The following is a 19,929-nucleotide window of genomic DNA, read 5'->3' as shown; positions in this document are numbered from 1 at the left end:
TACTCTCCCAGGTTCAGGAAACAGTCCTCATCCTCCATAAAATGCGCAGCACACATCTGAATATTTGGGTTGAACTGTTCTGGAACAGTGTTGTAAATACAACTTAACCACTGATTTCTAGTTGTGTCCTCTTTTGGAAGGCCAAACAAAGTTGTTTCGCTTTCACAACGAAACACACAGCGTCTCCACAACATGGCGGCGGCGGCAACAATACTACAGTGAGAATCAAAGTTACGCCTTCTTTCTTTGGGCGGCGTTATGAAAATCTTCCCACATTGTGACGTAGACATGTGGGGGTGTGTTAGAACGAGCCGTTTTAGGTAGGCATGGTTGACTCTTAACTTTTATAAAGAATATCTCTTTGGATTTGAGACTTTAGTCTTTGCTAGTTTTCAGATCTTCCTTATGCACCAAGAGCTTGTAACACTCCAAAGAGAAAGGAAAAATTGAAATCGCATTATATGACCCCTTTAATACAAATCACTTGTGAATCGGTCAAGTCTTGCATTGTGTTACGTGATACCTCACCATGTATGAAGGAAAGATAAGCACTCTTTTGTGCTTTCCACATGGCCATTGCGGGTCATCCAGAAGATTGGGGTCGTACTCCCTGAAATCTCCCAGTTCATTCCCTATGAGAAAAGAGAGGGCAAATAAACAGACTTTACATGTGCTGAGATCACATAATACTCAAAACAAATATACTACTTAATAAATATATAGTTCTACATTCAGAATAGCAATTGTATGGTAAGCATTTTGTATCAAGAAGTTTATGACCTTGCTCAAGTCTGCTTAATAAGTAACACATTATTAAACCAAAATGCTCATTAAAACCAAACAAGCGGCCCCTTGTGGGGACGTATTAGGGAGATTGAGGCTAAATGAAAGAGCAGTGACAAGTTGTTGGCACACGCACCGGTATCAAGGCTACTCTGGTTACTGTTGGCACGTGCCAGGCTGAGGCTCCGGTGGCTGGCATTGCGAGACTGAGAGAAAGACGACGTGGAGTCGATGGTGTTTCGACGACCCAGTACATTGGTTGGATACAGGAACTGTGTGTATGACACTGTCTGTGTAGACATTTACAGAAACTGTAGTCAAATGCTCATCAAGATTAAAGATTTTCTTTCATAACACTGGAGAAAATTTTGACTAGCCACAAAAGTTGCCATAAAATTGATATACAAACAGAAAGGAAGGTGAAAACAGATTGTACAGATTTTGCAATAAAAAAGTAAAACATCTGTAATTAATAACACTAAAGAAACAAGGTGTACACTCACCTTGCCATCTGCACCCAATTCAACACCCTCCAGGCCGATCACCATCTCCTTGGCACTCATGCCACCCGAGGGGTGTCGCTGGCGTCCGCTTTCTGCCTTCACATCCCTGCTTGAGGCAAGAGAACATCTCAGAGTCCCTCCATAGACAGCAGTCTGTACTGGCAAACATACTTAACCTGCTGCTAAACCATTTGCCACCATAACCTGCTGTGCTCACTGCTTGGCTATTTTATTTTAAATTCAGCTTAAGAAGTATTTGAAATTAAGTGTAACATTTTAAATGTTTGGCTTTAAGAGGAAGAAAAAAAAACATTAATATAGCTTAATATTAATATATCTTTTTTATACACTTACACAATAAACTCTAATGTAATAAATGTTAGTTTAAAACATTATTTACGGAATTAAATGTATGTATAAATAATGCATCATAAAATTATAGTGTGGAACAACATCAAACAAATGAAGTAAAAAATGAATTGCAATATTACTATCTCATGCCCCAAGAATCAAGGTGAATGGATGGATGGCTAATATAGCACATATAGGTTATTTTCAGGGTCCAGGAATAATAAAAATAAATCAATCAGCCTCTCACATGACAAGAAGAATTTAGGGAATTTCTTTTTAATTTCCTGCAAAAACGAATGCAAGTCGTTTTTTTTTTTTTTTTTTTTTTTAAGATTGCATCACAGCTGTATTAAATTTCGAAACATTATGACAGGTTTCATTCATGTTACGAGGGTTATTTTCGTCAACTAAAGTTAAACTAAGACTAAAACCATTAAAAAAAATCATTATTTGAAACAAAATAAACATTAACTGAAATAAAATATTTGATAAAAAAAAAACATAAATGAGAAATGTTGCCTTGCCAGCTTGCTGAAATAATGTTTAAGTACTAAAAAAAAATAAAAATTCCAATATTCCAATTAGTTTTAAACATCTGAAATAAAGAAAATAAAAAATAAAATGGTTACTTTACACTCTCTAGCCTTCAGTTACCTTCACATAGCTAAAAAAAAAAGGACTACAAGACTGTTAGTAGCACCCAGAAGCCACAGTTATATACTAATTGTAAATGCAAAGGTGTTTTAGTCATTTAACAAGTTTTTCTCATTGATGCAACTCATTTATCTAAATTAATTCTGCTAACATCATGATTTGTTTGCAGTGTACTTGAGGACTTATGATGATATGAACCAGAAATACAAACAATATTATCTAGATCATCTGTAAATAATGTTGACATTTTGTCAATGCATAAAGGATTACTAGAGTGGAGAAACAAAACACAAAAATTAACACTGAAGTAAAAAAAAGACTAATAACCAGGTATAGTGGCCACTTTAATTTGGCTGTTTGTATACCAAATAAATTTGCTAAGACCAAAAATACTACAGCATAACTAACTTATTCATGTGCAGACTTAGAAGCAGACTCTTATTACAGACAACAGACAGAACTTAGCATTAGCACAGAGTCTTTTTGAGATGTTTAGTGATGCATCAATAATCTCAGATTCCATGAGGATAGACAGCAGTTATAGGTAATATGCACAGGAGCCCTTCAAACAGCTTGGTGAATGGAAAAGCATTAGGCAAGAACTAATAGGAACAGGTGCCCTTGAGAGTTTTCAAATAAATATTTAAAAAACAAAACCAGATTTTCAGGAGGAGTTCATGGCAACTCCTAGATCCACTATTTATAGCTAATCATCAGTTCACCTGACTCGTTCCTTCAGTTTGCTGACATAAACCTTGTGTGTTTTAGTCTGTTAGCACTCAATCAGGAATACAGGAGCATCTAATACTCTTCGGCCACTGGTGGCGCTGATGCTAGCAGAACATGTCCATAAACTTGGCACTCTATCCAGGACAACCCCACTTAGATTGCTCTGTCAATACTGTGCACTTTACTGCCAATCAGTCAAGTCAAAACATCAATGGAATAAATCATGCTGAATTTTGCCATGAGCCATTCATCATACTGAATGCATAACTAAGCAGACTCAGTTATATAATACTATATACAAGGGGGTCCAAATGTTGGAGATCACATTAAAAACAAAGAAGCATTCAGCATTTCAAGGTCAAATTTAATCAACCACTATCAACCACAAACATTCTAATCAAAATATCCAAATCAGTTTTTCACCAGGTTAACCCTTTGTACAAAAAGTCAGGGGCCAGTTGCATAAACTTAGCCACCATGCTAAAAATAAGACCAATCTACCTTTTCATAACTGAATTAAAAAAGTTATGACCAGTCTTGAAGAAAAACAATTAGATGACTAACTTTTTAAGTCTAAACAGTTTATGCAACCGGCCCCTAATTCCCTTTCTTCCATTGGAATATTAACATATCAAGATGGACAACATGGATCACTAAGTGTTGAAGTTCATGTCAGCTCTGCTGTCACTGAAACAAAAGATGAACTAACCAAAAAAGTCATTTTGACATTCATGTTCGTTCTTGAATGTACTTAAAAATCATTAAGCCAATAATACACCTAGTCAGGAAGACATTCATATTAAATAATGCAAATTGCAAACTAATGCATTTTCACTTGTGGTCTGAGACTTTTGATCCATATAAACCATACATTATAATACAGAGAGGCTTTTATCTCTACAAGGCTTTTATCAGCTTTCCAATAGTGCTTTAATAAATGCAAGTGTAACCATAAAAAGGACATTTAAATGGATTTAACGCTGCCCTTTGTCCAGTTAATATACGGTTTCACAATCTGTATCACAAATTATTCACATGTTGTTTCTGTTAAACCATTAATATTAACACCTTTTTTTGTGGTGAATAGAATCATGGAAAGAAACAGTGCAACATCTAGCCGTTCAGTATTAAGTCATTATTAATAAAGATTCAGAAGGACTCAAAGTCTACACCATCCCCCACAGAACCTAATCTCAGATAGTAATAAATCCAATGATTGAGATTCCCCCAAGTTGCTATCATTAAAAACAAACCAACAACCCAACAAAGAGTCTCCACTCTTATGCTCAAAGCAAGTTGAACTGTTTAAATAGAATTTTTACTCCGTAAACAGAAATTTAAGTAGGCCTCAACTCTAAAAAGTAAAAACTGTGTTAAAGCTTAAGTGTGTCATTTCTATTATCATCACTAAATGGAAGGTCAAAAATAACTGTTTTCTAACAAGTTTTCGCCTCAAATTTACACCATTGGTTGAGCTGTAGATTTTCAAGATACTCAAACAAGTGTTTGAAGCACCATCACAGAGCTCTCACTTTTCAGATAAATAAACCTACATATGGCTTACTTACAGTTGTCTCTGCATATTAAAAAGTAATAGGAGAAACCATTTTAATGTATTACAGAAATAAATTACAAGCTTCAGCTTTAAACAATGGGAAAGCAGGCAATGCCAAGGTGTAGGTAAGAAAAACGTCCCATTAGAAGTTAGAAAATAAAATTTTGTTAAATATCAAAGAAAATAGCTGTAATAGCTGCAGATTCAGTAATTTAAAAAAGCCTGTTCTAGAAAAAAATAAAATAAAATGTGGTAAATCAAGGGTGAGGTCTATGTAAAGCATGCTCAAGCTTGTTGGTCAGTCTTTCTGAATTGAAATTACACACGTACTACCAAAAATCAGAAGAGCTATGCATGATACAAAACGTATAACAAACGATCTGTGCATACAGTCTAAAAACAACTGAATAAATTAGAACACTATATGAAAAAATCCAAATAATAGTTTAAAAAAAAATTTTTTTTTTTTTTTTTAAAGATTACTTAGAAGGATATAGAATGTTTATTTTTGGACCCATTGATAATGGCCAGGGGGGAAAAAATGGTAGGACTCGAAAGTGAAGGGATAAAAAGGATGATAATGAAAAGAAGATTTACATGCTGAAGAATACATACCCTGTTTGGCTACAATCTCGATAGGGCAGGACAGAAAAAACACTATAGAAGGATCTTCTGCCACTGAGAAGGACTATCCTATAAAGACAAAATGATACATAAACTAATTGAAGTGAACTCTGTCAATATAGAGGTCAGGACCACAGGCAAAGATGAAGGGATACACAGTAAATAACTGATATGAAATAGTATGTCATAAATTATGTAGGAATGTATCTGGGAATATGCAACAAAGATCAGAAGAAAACAAAAAGAAAGGCAAATTGCTTATAAAAAACAATCTTTGAAGTAAATTAAAACCTGATTGAGACCACTGAGAACTGAACATGTTTACAAACAAACAAAGGATTGTTTACAAAGGATATTCTGCCAAGGCTTTTCAAGTTCTTATATTTCCTTTAGAAGTTCATCAACTGCTAATAACTGATCTAAAGCACAAAATAAAAAATATGTTGGATCAAAGTACAGCCAGAAAAAAAAAGCTCTCTGACACATCAAACACTGCAGTTAACTTTACAAAATAAAAATTAGTGACTTCATTGGAAGGCTGCAAATCTGTTTATTTTATGGATTTTCTCAAAAGCCCAAAGGAAAAAGTAAGCTGGTCACCTCCTCTTGTTTTCCAACACACCAATTCAAAATCCCATTCAGATAAAAGAGAGCATCTGGCTAACACTCTATAATCAATTATAAAAAAACAAACAAACAAAAAAACACTAATAACATGCCCCAAATGTTTGGGTTTTAGAGAGTGTCTGCTTCAACTATCAATTTAAAATACCAGAGGGTCAGTTAGAGATAAAAATACCACAAACACAAACACACACACACACATTGATGAACATCTACATAAGAGTAACGACAAACATAATTTCCTTTTCCAGGATCTACAACTTCAAGTGGTCTTGTTTTTTTAATGTATTATATACAAATGGCATGACCTTATAAAATTGGAAGAAATTTGATGGTTGCAATCAATGTGCATGATTATCCAGGGAAAATTTCATCAAAAAGGGAAAATTTTTTGCAAATTTCAAAATTAATTTCAAAAGTAAAAAAAAACAAAAACTGAGAACCAGGAAAAATCTTTTAATAAATTCAGGGGGAGTCTTTTGCTGAAACACTTGATGTGTGGGTGCTGTTCTCTGTGAGATGTCTGTGTGTGGGCTGTTGGGTAGCTGTGAGCATACCTTCCATTGCGCATATCATGTTGTCTTATGTTTTTGATGAAATGGACCTTCTTGAAACTCTTTGGTCGGGGTGAACCAGATAAAGTTCGGCATCTAGAAACAAAGCAGCATCAACACTGTTCATTAGAGAAATAAATACAACACTGTTCATTAGAGAAATAAATACTGATTTTCTTATGGATATATATATATATATATATATATATATATACACACACACACTATAGTGCAAATCTCATCTAATATGCTAAATATAAGACTGCACTGAGATACTATTCTTAACATTAAGATTTTCTGTAAAGCTGCTCTGAAACAATGTGTATTGTGAAAAGTGCTATATAAATCAGTTTTTTACTTGACTTCTGACTTTATGTGTTTTTCTTACACTTACTGCTATTGTTTTTTTACTCTTAATTTATTTATTTACAAGCTTTATCCTAGTGTAACTAACTTCAAGCACTGTTAGTAAATCAGAATACGTCTGAAGAGACCAGTCTTGTTAAAAGAGTAAATAAAACAATTGTGTTAAACATAAACTATGCGCAAAATCATTCTGAACAGCACTAAAATTACTTTTAATGTATCACTTTTAAAGTAAAAAGGTTTACATAATGTTAACTGAAAGAACAATCAGATGGGTTACCCAAGCAATAATTGATTTATCACAATCTGTCAGAATCACACATGTACCAAGTACATGGCCGTTGAAAAGTTTCAGCACAAAACAATTATGGTCCTGCTGGTAATACCTGCGTAGAGGCGCGTTCTCCTCAATATCCTCCAGAGTCTCCAGTGAGGAACGCTGGGATATTAGTCTCCGCCTGCAAATTAACAACAATAGGGTAAGATTTTGTAGTGCTCCATTTAATAAAATCACAGTCATAAACTTCTAGTAGTAAGTTCAAATTTTCATATATTCCTTAAACAAAATAAAGGTATGTAAATTTAGCTTATTTTATTGGAATGGTAAAAGGGAATGTTGCAAGCAAGACTCGAACCTGAATGTCAGTCTGAATGTCAATCTTACATGTGCCATGACCAACAAACTTACTCAACAATTAATCATTTCACTAGAGTTTTTACCACACAATAGGCTTCTGCACAAAAATAGCAACTGCAGAATTTCGCACACCACCTAAGTCAAACATATAACCAACTTATTATGATTTAGCACATTGCCAAACAAAGCTTGAATGAGCGCACAGCACTGTGGGCTTTAGAACATTACTTCAAATTCAGGTTAAAGTTTCCCATCAATACCAAACCTGTTGCAGCACAAGTGTTCGACTTTGTTATTTTCTTGATGTAATATGAGATCACACACAAGAATGTTCCAGAAACCAGCCCCTGTAAGAGGATAAGTCATGGCTCCAGCAGAGATTTCAGTTACACTTTCATATAACACATTCCTTCTCACAAGGTAATAACGAACATCTATTAGTCTGCTGATAAGGTACAACACACCAGGGAGATTGAGAAAATGCCTTATAAGCAACACTTGTTTCTATTTCAAGACATTATCATAAGCAGTTTTTCCTCAAAGCTCACACACTCTGAGCTCAAGTTCTTCATATTTGTTTTTCAAAAGCAGAGAGCAGCACTGAAAAGCAGGTCAAGCATGGCCTTGTTGCAAAGACCTGTATCTGTGGAAACGTGGGCTGAAGAATGCTTGTGTTCCTGCCAAATAAGCTCTGAAATCAGACCAATAACAGACACCTGATAAGAGTGTGACCACTGCAAAAGTACACTGTATGTAGTGTTCATTCAAGCTCATTCTTCTTTCCATTCAAGTCAAGTCACCTTTATTTATATAGCGCTTTCTACAATACAGATTCAAAGCAGTTTTACAGTGATTAAAAGTAAAATAATGATTCAGTGATGCAAACAGTATTCAATTCTGCTGTAAAGCAGCTCTGAAAAGACAACAGTAAACAGTCATTGTTCAGTTGAAATCAGTTCATTGTTGATTCAGTCTGGTTCAATAACTGTGTAAAGTTCCTCAATTATGGAATGAGTTTAATTCACCTTTAATCAGCCAAGTCATCATCCAGCTAAATTCAGTTTTAATCCAATAATGTCTGTGCAGTCAAGTTAATATTATTGCCAAATATTAAGTGTCCCCAACTAAGCAAGCCAAAAGGCGAAAGTGGCAAGGAACCCAAACTCCATCGGTAACAGAAACGGAGAAATAACCTTGGGAGAAACCAGGCTTTTTAATCAAAAATACAGTAAAACAGTAATATTGTGAAATATTTTTTACAATTTAAAATATCTGTTTTCTATTTGAATATGTATGTACATAAAATGTAATTTATTCCTGTGATAGCAACGTTGAATTTTCAGCAGCCACCATTACTCCTAGTGTCACATGATCCTTTAGAAATCATATATGCTTATTTGCAGCTCAAGAAACATTTCAATGTTGAAAACAGTTTTGCTGCTTATTTTTGTGGAAACAGTGATACATTTTTTAGGATTCTTTTATTCTTTAAATAGAATGTTAGAATGTTTTAAAAAAAAACAATTATAACACACTCGCAGGACATGAATTTTGAGAATATAGAAAGGTGTTCATGCAAAAATGCAATGCTATAGCAATCAGTGTGCCGAGAGCATACACAGTTTGTTTATGCATCAATAATAATGGACTCAAGTGCATTTAAAGACCACTGTTGTATGTCATTGTAACTGTCTTTACCTTGATTACGATCGTCATCCATCAAAACTACTACTACTATTAGCGTGACACTGGTTTTCTTTATCCAACCAAGAGATGTAGTTTGCATATCATATGCTCATGCAGTGGCTCGGTGATTTAGAAAAATACAGCTTGGACTGCTCCGAAACAATCTCAGAATACGAGAGAGGATGTGCTTTGAGGCCAAATTCACACTGAAATGAATAATTTACTGAAATCTGGACGTGAGTGCATTCGCTTACTGGATCCTTGGACTGAAAACTTTCTAGGAGTTTATAGCTTTCAATTGATCTGATCGCAAACAGATTAGTAGAAACATAATGTCTCCTGACTGAAACATGACAAAATCAAATGTCTCAAAATGACATTAAATTACAATTCGGCTTTAAAATGGCATATAGTTTATGTAGATAAATTGAATAAGTGGCACGAAAAAAGAAATTGCTCTAACAGTGTGGGTAAAGGGGCAGCCTTAATTAATTAATTAATTAACTAACTAACTAACTGATGCTGGGTACACACTAAAAGATTTTTAAAATCTTATAAAATCTTCAAAATGTGAGAGACCACAAACATGAGGAAACAAAATCCTAGATTTAACCGTTTTGCTCCTATGTGGTGTTTTCGGGGTTCATGTTGAATATTTACGATTCGCGATCGGGGCGCCTCCGACGTTCTTCCGAGCAGATTCAGTCACTCTTAACACACCTCACACCACAGGAAAATCTGATAAGATAATCTTTAGAACCACCAAGATAATCGGGACATTACCTAGGATTGTCGGAAGGGGAGAAATCGGCCCGATTATCTTGTGGTGTGTACCCAGCATAACCAACCACTCTGTGGGCCTCCCCTGACATGCTCTGGCACCCCACCTGATTAATCAGCAAAACCGATGAATCGGTCGACCTCTAATCAATATGTCTGTAAAGTGAGCTTCAACTCCCACAGGACGTTTGTCTTTCATGGACTATCCCAGGAAACAACTAAACAAGGCCACTTCATAAGCCCAAGCCCCCACACTTGCCTTATAAAATAACACCAGAGAGCACCAAATCCAGCACAGGCTGCCTACAACAACACCCTAAATTTATTCTACATGACGATCTAAAATAAACTTCCCTTCAGTGTAATTGAACCACTGTTGGTTTTGTGTCATTCTTCACAAACAACTTGGCCCAAAGCATACTCGATGGTAATACTAGAATGCAATGCTTCAAGCTATAAAAGCTTGATTTCATGTGCTGTTGTGTTTCAAAAAGTGTCAGAGCCAAATTCTAAACAAAACGGAACTACACGGTGCTTTCTCGGATTGCTGAAAGAGGGTGCTGTATTAGTGTCTACAGTAGGTGCATCCCGATCCGATTCATACACTTATGAACTATTCAACACCATTTTGTAGTAGTGCAAATAGTGTTCACACACTAAAATTTTTTTAATGAGGCATGGTGCACTACAGGTGCAAAAAAAAGAATATCATATACTTTATACATTCAAGTCGCAGCTTCCCTGAAGAAATGACAGATAAATGTATTAAAGATAGCGGCAGCACATCAGGTGCATTTTAATTGTAATTTTCTTCAAATGGAAAACTAGTAAAATACTAGTAAAATTTATATACTCCACAACAGCACTCTTGTGGTATAGGGTTATTGTGCACAGTACATCATTTGATCATGGAACTAGTTTTCCTTTTCAGTTCAACTACTATCAAGTTAGTAAAATATCAACAAGTTAAGCTACTTACCTAAGTACTTGCATACTTATGTGTTTCTGGCCTTAGTGTGTTCTTTCATTAAAAACACCACAAAACTACTATGTTGAATTTTGCTTTTACAGAAAGGAATCAAAACATCAAAAGCTCATCTCAATTTCAAAAGTTGTCTGAATCTTTGATCTTGGAGGATTGAATGAAAAACAGAGCTGTGTGTTCTGGGTGATTATGCTTTACACCATTGGAATGGTCAGAAAACAATGGTCATGACCAGACCAAACTAAATTACCTCAGTCAATTCACAACATGTCTAATGTTTATGAAAGGCTTTTCAATCTACAAGGCTATAGCAAAGACTTATTCTCACAGTTTATCTATAGCAGGAATTACAAGTGTCATCCACTGATAGTCAAAGCACAGAAGTTATTGTATTGGGCCTTTACCATGCAAAGAGTAGCTTTCTAAACATGAGGTTACTCGTTTGTGAACTTGACTCGTAACAGCAGTAAAATCTCACTTTATGCCATTTTTCACCATACTGATGAATCCACATATGCCATCCTTTATTCCTGCCACATCTGCTTGCCATTACACAACAGCATTCCCTTTACCTCAATCCTTAAAATACCACCGCTCATTGTTTTAAGTAACCGGTGGGATATAATCCTGTAAAAGTCCTGTGTTCCTGAAAACTCTCAGGTTAAAAACAGAGCAACAAGCCACAGCAGCCCATGTTTTTTTTTTTTAAATCATGTCTTGGCCTGAATTTGCCTGGTTGCAATTCCTACCACATCCGATACTGGTTTTAAGTTCTGGTTTAAATCCTTTTCCTGACTTCATTTATTTCACTGGAAAAAAATGCCAGCATAATCTCTCAGCAATGCCAGCTAACCGCATAACACAAAAGAAAAGGACATGGTCCATCCAAAACATGACTCGTTTTAATGGTTATGGAACATATCCAATAATGAGTCTGGAGGAAATGTCAATGTATTGTTACGAATACATTAGGTGCAAAGCTTAAAATATACACTCTAAAAAATGCTGGGTTAAATACAACCCAGTGCTGGGTAAAATAGGGACAAACCCAGCAATTGGGTTGCATTTAACCCAGCATTTTTTAGAGTGTACCAAAATATTTGGAAAAAGAAAAACGATGATATTTAGGACAAAGTACATCATATAAATAATGTTCACGTTTTTATTTTTTCTCTCTTTCTCGTTCATGTACTCTAAAATGAATTTACAGTGTATTCTGGGCTATTAGTTGCTGTATTTTAACAGTAACTTTTATAGTAGTAGTTCTACAATTTACTTCATAATGGAAAGGAGCAGGAAATGATGTGAACACAGTGATTAGCTATGCCCTAGTTTAAAGTAATCTTTTAAATGGTTAAATAATTGTGCCGTGCACTTTTATTATATTATTTTGTGCCAATTTGCTGTCATTAGAAATGTGCAAAATTAATTTTTTTTATCTAAAATGATGCCTGTTGATCAATCACTAAAACAATTTTCTCCAAGCCTTGTAACAAATTGTGTTCTGTAACACTGTTACACTAGCTAGGATAAAAATAATTAAAAGTAAATTAAGTCCATGTTTCCAACCAAAGGCTACAGAACACTAATCCCCATAATGGAAACTGTATAACAGAGTGTGATATAGCAACACATTCTCACTACCAACTCGTCACATATTGACGCTTGGTCAGGACCCCTCGGCGTCACTTTTTGACGCACAGGATACCCCTTTAGCATAATTTTTCGACGTGCAGGGACCTCCATTGCTTTAAATAAGAAACCACTGGCATCAGTATGCCAACGTGAAAGGTACTGGGAATTTTATTGTCATGATTAAATTATATATTGGGTAATAATATCGCCATTATTGCATATATGTTGGGGTGTGATTTTTCAATGTAAACAGTCACAAGAGTTTTATACTATTTACACATTTATGAGCACGTAACCCAACCCCTGCCCCTAATCCTATACCATTTGTCAATAAAACACAATATATAACAGGCAGATACAACTACCATCAAAAATTTTTCAAAAAGTATTAATATTCCAAGTCTTCCGAGGCAAAACAATTGATTTGTGAGAGGAATAGATGCGATTGCCGTCTCCGTCCACCGTAAAGCTCAGATCCTGTATGCAGTCTGGGCACAAATTAAAAAAATGCCGCCAGAAGAAGCCTTACGTCTGCCTTGGTTGTGAAATGCTATTGGCTCTTGTATGTCTCGTGACCGACTGCGACATGCTACCGGAGTATCTTTTTGAATGAGATGTGAGCGCGTTAACGGAGCGGGATCATTTTCAGTGATTAAAACCTTATGTTTTACTTTCTTCTTCGCATAAAGACATCGAATGGCTTCAGAAGACTTGGAATGCAACACGACTGGTTTATACTGCTTGTTTATGGTCAGTTTTTGCAATACATAACGTTACCTGTGACTGCACTCATATTTGCCTGTTACATGTTTTATATTGTTCAGAAGTGGGTAGGTTTAGGATAGGGGTGGGGTTAGGTGCTCCAATGAAAGTATAAATTTATATAAAATTATTTCAGTTTTTTTTACAAATGCATGAAAACCATTAAATTAAGACAAACAACTGAAAACAACAGAGGACCCTGCACGTCTAAAAATTTCAACAAAAAGGTACCTTGAGCTTCAAAAAGCGACGCCAAGTGGTCCTGACCAAGCGTCAATATGTGACGAGTTGGGAGTGAGAACGTGTTGCATATAGTTACTTTTTTCCCCCACAGTAAAATGGAATACGGTATTATAGTGTAATATAGCTAGACCCTTGAAAATTTTAGAGCCCTCTACTTAGTTGTCTTGGAGGACTTTGCAATTTTTGTTAGGCAAGATTAAAGTCGGCACCAGAAAGACACAGGCTATTTGCACAGATGTATAGCCACCCATTAGAGCTCAGGAATTACATAACACCACACTCTTCACACAGTTAGACCTGACTGAGTTGCAATAATGCTTTTGTCTGGGCCGCCCAATCAAGGCAGACTGTAGCTTAACAGAAGGCCCTGAAGAACAGGATCATATAGGGTGTGTGTGTGTACATTTTGTTCTTGAAGGCATGTGCCAGCACATGAGACAGAACTACATTGCACACTCTCGCTTCACAGGCTGCTCTTGGCAGTGCTTCTAAAGGTTTTGGTCTTCCTGGTGGAAAGTGGCAGCCCATGCAGGAGGGGGTCTAGGAGAGGAAGTGGAGGTCAGAGGCAGGGAGTGGAGGAGGGGGGGGGGATCAGGGCAGAGTCTGGGCATCCTGCCTGGAACCTGTGTTTGTTTCTAGCAGCTGCCCATTTAGAACAAGTCCTACACTGTTTAAAGCTCAAGTATGTAATGTTAAAATACGTTCTCCTATCTGAACTTAATATGCAGAGATGACTATAAAAAATCAGTGAAATTTACTGTAAAAAAACAGCAGCTATAGCTGCTAGAAATTCACCTTAAAAATAAGGTAGCAACATTTTAGCTTTTACAGAATTAATTTACAGTTTAAAAACAAAATGAAAATATATACTATATTTAATTTACTGCCATAATGTTAATATACCAAGCTGCTGAAGTAATAAAATAGCATATCTTTATATCACCAAAAACACAAGTGATAACGAAAAGGCCACATGTACAATCAAAGGTAATCCCAAGTGCTGTAGCTTTTCCAAAAGCTCAGGTAAATAATACATAGAAGATGCACAGTGTCATGCACACAAATACAAAACCACCATCATGGTACCACATATGACACTAAATTAATAAAATAAAAATAGATTTAACAACTTAGGTTGTAACATAAAGCCCTAATGTACATAACTGATAAGAAAAAAACTAAGAAAAAACCATCAAAAGTGAAGTGTCAAAAGGAACTATAAATTTAACAGTGATTTACTGTAACTTTTACTGAACTTACCATTAACCAATTAACTTTTTTTTTTTTGCAGTGGATGTTAGCTATTTGTTGACTCCTGTGGACACACTCAAATAATTAAGTGAGTTTTGGGGTGGGAATACCCATTTAGTTCAACCAATTGTAAACTAGGGGTATTTTGGTAGACCTGTTTAAAACCCATCATTATTTTTACCACTCCACAATTCTTCTCCCCGAGTTACCGTCTTCCGCCATTTTGGAGAGTACCCCAGAACGTACAGTAATCAACGTAATCAGCGTTGTTTACGCTCAGCATGTGTGCGCTTTCTACTGAATGTAAACAACGCTGATTACGTTGAATACATTCTGGGGTACTCTCCAAAATGGTGGAAGACGGTAACTCGAAAAGTAACACAAAAAGTATTCTCGTAGCTTCGTAAAATTACGGTTTAACCACTGATGTCACATGGACTATTTTACCGATGTCCTTGCTACGTTTCTGGACCTGGGAACATTGCAGTTGCATTGCTGTCTACGGAGGGTCAGAGAGCTCTCAGATTTTATCAAAAATATCTTAATTTGTGTTCCGAAGATGAACGAAGGTCTTACGGGTTTGGAACGACATGAGGGTGAGTAATTAATGACAGAATTTATTTTTTGGTGAACTTACCCTTTAAGAAAAAGTACACACGTGTGCAATTGATCAAAATCGGCATATTAGAGTGGCAATACAGCTGTCCTCACAACAAATAAAGTTTACTAAGACATTGCAAATCATCTTGAAGTAAAATGAAAAATGTATTTTCAGAATAGGCATTACAAATAAAGTGTTCTGGCATTCTCTGTAAGTGATAGTTCAAAATAAAAGTGACCTGACCCTTAAACTTTATTTATTTATTTGTTTATTTATTTATTTTAAAGTATCCCAATATATATAGTAAGAATAATTCAGATATATTACATTTGTCTGGAGTCAAACCACTTCATTTAGATGTTGGGACATTTTTTGACCCATCTCTGAGTACAGTGCACAACTAAACCAACAGGAGACATAATTACAGTGAAATGAAGCAAGAATTAGGTTTCAGGTCAGTCCGGTGCCTGTCAGTACCACAGTGAAGCATTAAAACAGTTATTGTCATGAGAAAACAGTTGTGCATAACATAATTTTTCTGTAATATATTGCAAGTCCATTTTGGGTCCCTCTTTCCTTACAAACACCAAAGAAAACAGTGCATTGCGTACTATCTATATTCACGAAAACATTCCCTGCTGTCTCTCTGGCTCCAAAACAAAGCAACTGAACAAAGGACATCCAACTTGCATGCATGGCCTCTAGTGTCTCAAATTACAGCATGTTCATATGTTCACAAAGCACTCAAAGCAGGTGCAGAAGGTGTGTGTGTGTGTGTGTGTGTATGCTAGAAAGAGAAAGTAAAAGATACTGTAACCTGAACGTTAATGACTGTAGATTTGGTTGTGCTTTGCATGCCTCTAAAGCAACAGTTAGAGCAACAGACACCAGTGCTGTGGCTGTTTGGCTGAGATTGAAATGTTGTGGTTATGTTGGTTGGAACTGAAACTAATGTGCCTGGCAGATACTTCAGTGTTGCCACCTGCTCATCTCCGATTAGACACAGTTGTCACTATGAACATGCTAAATATATGATCCTGGTACTTTAGAGATACTGGCTGCGGTGTGTTATTCTTCATAGGGCACATTTTAAAGATGAATATGCTTTGAAGAGTTTTAAGGGCCATATTAATAGGTTTTTACATTTAAACAGTTCTGACAATGAGGAAATATGTTTTTAAAATGCTGTCAAAGAGTAAAGTGATTAATAAAAACATTACACACAAAAAAATTGTCTGATATTAAATGTAAAAATATCTTTTAAATTCTTGTTCAAATGTTTTGGTAAGCACAGGTGAACTGAGAAATTCACTCATGCAAACTGTGTCATCGGCAGTATCCTCAGAATACAGGTCACTTAGGATATTAATGAATGAATGATGTACTGTAGAAAAGTCTGAATGGAGTTTATTGATTTGTTTTTTCAGGGATTGTGTTTAATGTGTCTAATGGGGCCATTAGTTCAATGGCAGCTAATCTCCCATTTCAATAAAGTCTAGGTAATCTCTCACTTCACAGCTTCTATAATGTGTATTTCTCTAAAAATAACCTGTATCCCACCTCAATAGCAATATTGTGAAACACTTTTGCAATACAACAAAAAAAGTACACTGTATCAAACAATTAAAGACACCTAATGGGACCCATTACTGTACACAAACATTGTGATGTTCAGTATTTATGCCTGAATTTAGTTTGAAAATTACCATGTCACTGATTTAAAAAAAAGTGTCTTTATATCGGAGTGTTCATATTACAACATAATTGCAAATGTTAGTACTTTGCAATTACAATTTTGCATTATAATTTTACATTATTAAAGAACTATGTTTAACACAGACAGGTGCCCCCCAAAACTATTTGGACACTTACACCACAAAATACATGAATGCAATTCTATTAAATAGTCTAAATATCAACCCAAATTGCATTTATTTTAGAGAAAGATAGCACTAGTTTACCTCTCACACGAGTGAAATGTAAATTAAGTTTGTTAATACAACTGATATACTGAATAAAATGTATTTGGACAGACACTTTGTGGTAGTAAACGTGGAACATATTCATAGTTTATGTGAGGAACTACACCTGAGGTAACATGTAAGAAAACTTAAGAAGTGATTTCATAAATCTTCTAAAAATCCCCTTGACGTTAGTCGCTTAAAAGTGCTTACAGAAATGACTCCGAAAGGTTAATTTATTTCTAGAATCATTTGTTTTCATGTGGCACTTGGTTTCCCTTTTTGTTAGATTTTTTATACGCGTCAATATCAATGTAATACTACAAGTGAGCTAAATTTAAAGGATTATGTTTGTTGGTGCATATTTGCATATATGTAAATAGTGATTAACACAAATGAACTTGCATGTTAATAATTCGTGGAGCACCTTACTGCATTACTGTTGTAATTAATGACCTGTCCTCATCCCAGTGCATAAGGTTACCTGGATCTCTGCAGTTCCAGGGCAGAGTTGGCTATCTGCCCTCCCTCCAGACAGCAGTAGTTCTGGCTGGACTGCCTGGAGTAGGACACAGGCAGGATTCCCTGAGTGTACGTCTGAAGTCTCCCTCTCGTAGCCGGCGGAACTGCTGAAAAGGGGGAGCTGAACACGGACTGGAGCACCTGAGAGCCGCACACATCCCCCTCCGCATCCGCTCCGTACGCTGGAAGAGGAGCAGCAGCAGCCGCGGTGGCGGCCGCGCTGGGACCCGTGATACCAGCCATGAAACCAGCAGCTCGGGCACTGCTGAGAGCCTGGTTCGCTGCTGCGGCCAATGCCTGCTGGCCCACTGCAGAAACCAGGCTCTGTCTAGTCCTGGAGCTGTCCTCGTCCTCGGTCTGATTCTCCCCGTCATCCTGCACGGGTCGTCCGTCCAGAGAGATGTTGCTGAGGAATGAGAGCGCAGCTTGTCTCCGTCGTGGATCTATTACGCGCTTCCGTGTGTGCTCCAGACTGGAGGGCTTCATCTGCAGCGCGCTCGCCATTAGCCGTGGGATAGTGTTTGTCAACGGAGAGGGTTCATAGTGATTGTTTGGATATAGGGTGAAATTGGTGGTCAAAGCGCCATGGCGTTGGCTTTTAAGTGCCTGCTGTGTTTTACTGTGTGTGTGTGTGTGTGTGTACAGAAAAGCTGGGTCACGTGTGTGCAGTATTGTGGCAGCAGAGGAGCTTTAGTCTGACCAATGGGGATTCATGAGAACAAGACGGTGATCCAAAACATAGCGAGTCGCCTAACTAGACAGCATTCGTAGCGCTTTTTGAATTGACTTCAAAATTCTAGACAGCATGTTCGAGAGCGGTTTTGTTAATTTAGCTGAACGGATTCTGAGCACGCCCTCGGTGCTAAAAATGCTGTCTACTTTAGGCGGCTCAGTACGTTTTGAAACACAGCCTGCGTGTTTTTCTCCTTGCCTTCATTTTTGTTCCGCCCTTCTGGGCTACTTGGACAGGACATTCAAAATTATATAAAAGTAAACATTTTAGGTACGAACAGTCCGAGGTAGCACGAGACCTTGATGCCCTTTTAGATATCGTTATTGTGCGTTCAGATAACATTTCAGTTCACCTCAAGCAACTGGAAATAGACCTTCTTAAGACTTTTAAACATTTAGTATTGAAATTTACTTGGGTAATTTTACATAACTGCGTACCCTTGCAAGGGTAAAAGTAGCTTTAATGTACTGACACGCATTCATGGTAAACGAAAATATAGGTACTTTTCTGCCATTTCTATTGAAATGTGTATGTCATTGTCATGTATTTGTAATTACAAAAGTGCACTTAACTGTGTTAGGAAATATAGTCATGAAGTACACTACAAGCATAGTATACTTAAATGGGAAGCTTGCAGACCACCTTGGTTTGGCAACCATGTTCCAAAACATTTAAAATTGGATTGTCCATCTGGGTGGCCTATGATGATTTAATAACTGAACGTCACACACATGAATATAAAAAGACTGTGTGAGTGTTATGGATTCCTCTTCTACCCAGCTAAGCTGAAATGACGAAACTCCACATGATGGCACAATTTATTACAAGAACAAACGTTTACTGACTGTAACTTCCTAGTTGCCCTAAAAGACTGGCTGTTTTTTTTTTAAACAGTCCGTTTAATAGCAGTTATTTTCAACATCACAACGCCATCTAGTGGTTAATCAAGTTATATGCAATATGCCTAGAAGTTATGTGGCGATTAAAGAATGATTTCTTCAAGGTGTTCACTAGATGGCGCCAGAGTTTAGCCTAAACGTTCAAATTATACAGTATATAGCCTACTATATTTTTTTTTTTACCCAAATAATGGTGCGAGTGAGATAGAATCCATTGATGAAATGAATGAGGGAGGTGCTATAAACCAGTGATTAAATATTTGAGATTCAAGTTCATTTGCCGTTTGTAACAGATACTCAGGAATTCTTTCATAAAGAGGCGTTTATGAAGGAAATTAAGTGAACAGACTGTGGTGCAACTTGGGAATATTGCGGTTTTTATATCATGTACACAACTAGTTACATGTGAGGATAGTTACTCCCATCTCAAACAGTTTTATGAGCTCGTATAAACTGGGCGACTACATGGAATATTTGTACTTTAAAAAATA

The 19,929-nt window shown here is 36.4% G+C and overlaps 1 protein-coding gene across 2 annotated transcripts in view; it reads right to left on the bottom strand.

Annotated features, from left to right (window-relative positions):
- LOC107708521 (CDK5 and ABL1 enzyme substrate 1-like) overlaps window positions 1-19,417 on the bottom strand; it is a 26,165-nt gene extending 6,748 nt beyond the window's left edge. The window contains exons 1-7 of one of the 2 annotated variants that reach the window (XM_016512787.1): window positions 17,769-19,417; window positions 7,130-7,201; window positions 6,381-6,473; window positions 5,191-5,268; window positions 1,287-1,392; window positions 920-1,073; window positions 529-632 (exon numbers count right to left, since the gene is read on the bottom strand). In XM_016512787.1, the coding sequence (XP_016368273.1) occupies window positions 529-632; window positions 920-1,073; window positions 1,287-1,392; window positions 5,191-5,268; window positions 6,381-6,473; window positions 7,130-7,201; window positions 17,769-18,310 (1,149 nt within the window). In that variant the 5' untranslated portion in view covers window positions 18,311-19,417. The remainder of the gene's footprint in view (window positions 1-528; window positions 633-919; window positions 1,074-1,286; window positions 1,393-5,190; window positions 5,269-6,380; window positions 6,474-7,129; window positions 7,202-17,768) is intronic. The other variant, XM_016512791.1, reaches the window with a different exon arrangement.
- Between the last annotated feature and the right edge of the window lie 512 nt (window positions 19,418-19,929).

This window comes from Sinocyclocheilus rhinocerous, unplaced genomic scaffold (assembly GCF_001515625.1).
Source record: "Sinocyclocheilus rhinocerous isolate Xijiao unplaced genomic scaffold, SAMN03320098_v1.1 scaffold1724, whole genome shotgun sequence".
NCBI classification, from domain to species: Eukaryota; Metazoa; Chordata; class Actinopteri; order Cypriniformes; family Cyprinidae; genus Sinocyclocheilus; species Sinocyclocheilus rhinocerous.
Note: the sequence above shows the minus strand (reverse complement) of the source record. Positions and strands in the feature narration are given on the sequence as shown.